The following is a 4,168-nucleotide window of genomic DNA, read 5'->3' as shown; positions in this document are numbered from 1 at the left end:
AGTAATGAGTATTAACTTTAATAATAATGAAAATAATAATTATTATTGACTTTGATAAAAAAAAATTTAAATAAAAAAATATAAATTATTAAACAAAAAATTATAAAAAAATAAAATAAAACAACTTCTATTACCTTAATATACTTATTAAATAAATTATAAAAGAAAATTTTGAATTTATTAAATAAAAAGAATAAATATATATATATATATGTGAATTAATTAAAAAATATGATTAATTAAATTATATAAAAATAACATTTAAACATCACAATATGTAATTTCCAAATAACATTTAAATAATATTAAACACAAAATATCTCACTTTAAAAACAATAATATTACCATTTGTACAGGATATAACAAAACATTTATGATTTAAACATCATCAGTGTGTAATTCCCAAATAACATTTAAATAATGTTAAACACAAAATATCTCACACTTTAAAATTAATAATATTACCATTTGTGTAAAATATAACAAAACATTTATGATGGTAACTGTGTAAGCATCCTATTCCAGTCTTCACTGAAAAGAGGAAAGAGACTGTTTTTCACATTCTCATCTTCCCAAATTAAATTTTGCCACCACTCAGCCTCTCCATATATTTGCTGCAACCGGGACAGTTTCTCCATTCCTCTTGGCAATGTCTTGAGTAATGGACACCCTGATATCCTCATTAGTCTAAGTTGAGGCATTGTTTGGTCATCCCACGCATCATGGGGCCCCACCATATTCTCTACCTTCGGACAGTCACCAAGAAGCAACCTCTCCAACGCTGGAAAGCCGCCGCTCCCCACCGCTAACTCCCTTAGCTCATTGCAATTACATATTCCCATGTGCTTTAAATTAGATAGCCCCTCAAATACCAATCTTCTCAGCGACGGACAACCAAGTATGTGCAAATGTTGAAGTTTGGGCATTACTCCGTCGTTGATCACACCAGAGGGTCCCACTATAGTCTCACACTTTTCTAGGCCATAAAGCGTCAAGTCCTCGAGCATCGGAAGACCGCAACTCTCAATTTCGAGTGCTTCAAGCTCCGTGCAATCCCCGATCATTAACTTCTTTAAACGAGGTAATTTCCTCGTTCTCAATCTCTTCAACGAACTGCAAGATGTTATTTCTATATATTCGAGTTGGGGCATTGTTTCTTCACTTGACAAAACAGAAACAGATGATCCCACCATCATGCTTTCTAATTTGCTTAGACCCCCAAGTCTCAACCTCTTCAACATTGGAAAGCCCCACCCGCCTACAATTCCAGGAAGCTCCCTAAGTTGCTCACAGTACAACAATTCTAACTCTCTCAGGTTTTGAAACTGAGGAATGCAGTTGGGTAAACTTACCCCCTTATAATGATTGAGTGTAAAATGTTCCAACTTGTTCAGATTATCCATGTTGAAGGGAAAAATATGCTCCTCCCCCACATCATCTCTATCTGCATCGTAGACGCAGCTTACCTCCAACCTCCTTAGCTCCGTCCATGTAGTCATTGTACTTTCTATATTTTTACATTCTAGCGTTGCCGTCAGCTCCATCAGATTCGAGAGATTTGCAATATCCTCCACATTTATAGCAGAAATATTGTTATTTGGCAAGAACAGCTTGTTCAATGAAGTGAGGTGAGAGATACCATGTGGAATCGCCATTAAGCTATCACATCTTTTTAAGTTGAGATGCTTTAGATTTCTGAGATGACCGATGTTGTCCGGCAATGCATTTAGTGATTCACAATATTCAAGATTCAAAAATCTCAGACGAGAAAGATTACCTATGCTTTCTGGCAAAGTCTGCAAACTGTAGCAGCCAGTCAATTTCAGAAATTCAAGTTGTTCAAGTTGCCCCAATGATGTTGGCAACGATGTTATTGAGATGCATTGAGAGAGATCAAGAACCTTGAGAGACGATATGGCCGTGGAGAAAAAACGTCGAGGAACCTCTCTAATGCTTTCATTGTTGGCCAACACCAAACTCGCAACTTGTGAACAAACGAGATCTGTGGGGAGATCCTGAATATCATTATGACCAACAGATATTCGTTTGCAATCCCTAATCTCATCTTCAGTAGGGAAATTTTGTAGATGTTGAGCTGTGGCAAACAACCACTTCTCCTCACTTCGGCCTATATATATTGCCAGGTCGCGCACCACATCATGAACTTTTACTCGCTTCTCCTCATCCCTGACAACCCAGCCGCCGTTGCTTAACTTTATAGTCTCTACCTTCCCACGATTACCTTCAGCAACATGTTCGAACAAGCCCCGATCTACCAGTACATCAATGTACTCGTGCCCGGCATCCATTTGGGTGATCAGCTTTTCTGCGCTCCACATTTCTAACAACGTCTCCACAGGAATCTCTGCATCCTCAGGAAACACAGCGCAATATAAAAAACAAATCTTCAAGTTACGAGCAGGCAAATCGTCATAGCTCCATTTTAGCCTTTTGTACAGGTCTCTATCAATGATGCTGTGGCTGGCTTGGAAGGCAGGATCTGCAATTCTCATGAGAGTCAAAGCACGCCTCCACTCATCTTCCGTCTTTTTCCGCCTCATTGCTGCAGCAACTGTGTTTAGGGCCAATGGCAAACCTCGACACTCAGAGGCAATTTCTCTAGCTATACCCTCTATATTGTTCTCCCTTGGAAGAACCCCATCTGTAAAAGCTTTTGTCCTAAATAACTCCCACCCTACTTCCTCGGACAGGGTTTGTATCTTCAATGTGTACTCTTCGCTTGCCTCCATCGCGAAGATCACTTCTCTGCTGCGACTGGAAATTAATACCTTGCTACAATTGTGATCCCCAAATGTCACGCCAACTTCATCAATGAGATCGATTCGATCCCACATATCATCACAGATCAAAAGAAACTTCCTCTTTGCCAGCGATTCTGACAATATCATTTTCCTTGTATCACTGTCAGAAATGCTCTCCAACTTTAAATTAAGCATCTCAGCAATGGAGGCCTGCAATTTTTCAATCTGATAGTGCTGAGAAATTGTAAGCCAAATAACCAAATCAAAAATACCTCTCTCCTCTTTGAAGTGGTTGTAGACCAGTTTCAGTAAAGACGTCTTGCCGACGCCCCCCATGCCATAAATGCCGACCATCCGAGCTTGGGGATGAGCTTCACCAAGCCATGCCTGCACTTTCTGAGCATCTTCAATGGCTGACCCTACGAATCCGGACTCCGGGACAGGTTGACGAAGGGCGTCTACCTGAAGCCGTGAGGCGGCCACAATCTGTGTGGTATTGGCACATAATAAAAATTCCCTTTCAAGCTCTTCAAAGAGTCGATCAAATCCCGTCTTCCAATCTCTAATTTGGGTGGACAGCTTGGGGTTGCGGAGGGAGCAGCAGCCGAGACACCGTGGCTGTGGCTCCGCACGAACGATCAAATCATCGACCTCTTGAAGGGCATTGTGCATTCTTCCCAAACAATTCTGGACAGGGGGTGGGAGCGCTCTCTGCTGCTCTCGGAATTGATTTTCAATACGCTCTAAAACACCCTGCATACGGGTGAAGTCAGTTTTGAGATGACGGACATTTTCCCCCATCTCAATGATATCCGTCATTCTTCGGATGACTACACCGATAATAGGGCCTGCAACATTGTCGGCTACAACGTTGGCTGCCGTTTGAATTCCAAAATCCGCCGCCATGGATAATTTATTTAGCTGAGCACTAAAAGCAAAAGAAGGGGCAAATGCAAGAGTAGCGCGAGCAGATCTGAAAAGGGCTGCGAGAGAGTAAGCGAAATTGAGAAATGCAGGTGAACGAGTGAATATAAGAACAGAGGAGAGAGGGAGGTCGATGGCCGTATTAATCGACCTCAGCTTTTTCAAATCGTTGTTCCCACTTCGTGATTCTAAAGCGAATTATGCGAGTGGGCCTTTATTTGTCTAACCTTTAGAAAAAGTTGGAATTATTGTACTTTTAACCTTTAGAAAAAGTTAGGAATTGCAACATGATTGTGTTAAATCGTTAGAAATTGTAATAATTACACTTTGAAATATTTTAATTTGGGTGCGTTGAAGGAGAGCCTAAGCATGTTGTGTTGCAATGCTGGAAATGTCTTTTCCAATCTTTTTGCAGAGAAGAAAAATAATATAAGTGCCATCAGGCTTTGTTCGGTAAGTTTCGATGTGACGGCAGGCTAAAT

At 40.5% G+C, this 4,168-nt stretch overlaps 1 protein-coding gene across 1 annotated transcript; it reads right to left on the bottom strand.

Annotated features, from left to right (window-relative positions):
• Positions 1-399: 399 nt before the first annotated feature.
• On the bottom strand, positions 400-3,867 carry LOC149178140 (disease resistance protein RPS2-like). Its single transcript, XM_089423549.1, has one exon. The coding sequence runs from the start codon at positions 3,666-3,668 to the stop codon at positions 492-494; it is 3,177 nt and encodes a 1,058-aa protein (XP_089279675.1). The 5' UTR covers positions 3,669-3,867; the 3' UTR covers positions 400-491.
• Positions 3,868-4,168: the final 301 nt, after the last annotated feature.

This window comes from Pinus tabuliformis, chromosome 4_1, assembly GCF_031772625.1.
Source record: "Pinus tabuliformis cultivar Carrire ecotype Pingquan chromosome 4_1, CPIR1, whole genome shotgun sequence".
NCBI classification, from domain to species: domain Eukaryota; kingdom Viridiplantae; phylum Streptophyta; class Pinopsida; order Pinales; family Pinaceae; genus Pinus; species Pinus tabuliformis.
Note: the sequence above shows the minus strand (reverse complement) of the source record. Positions and strands in the feature narration are given on the sequence as shown.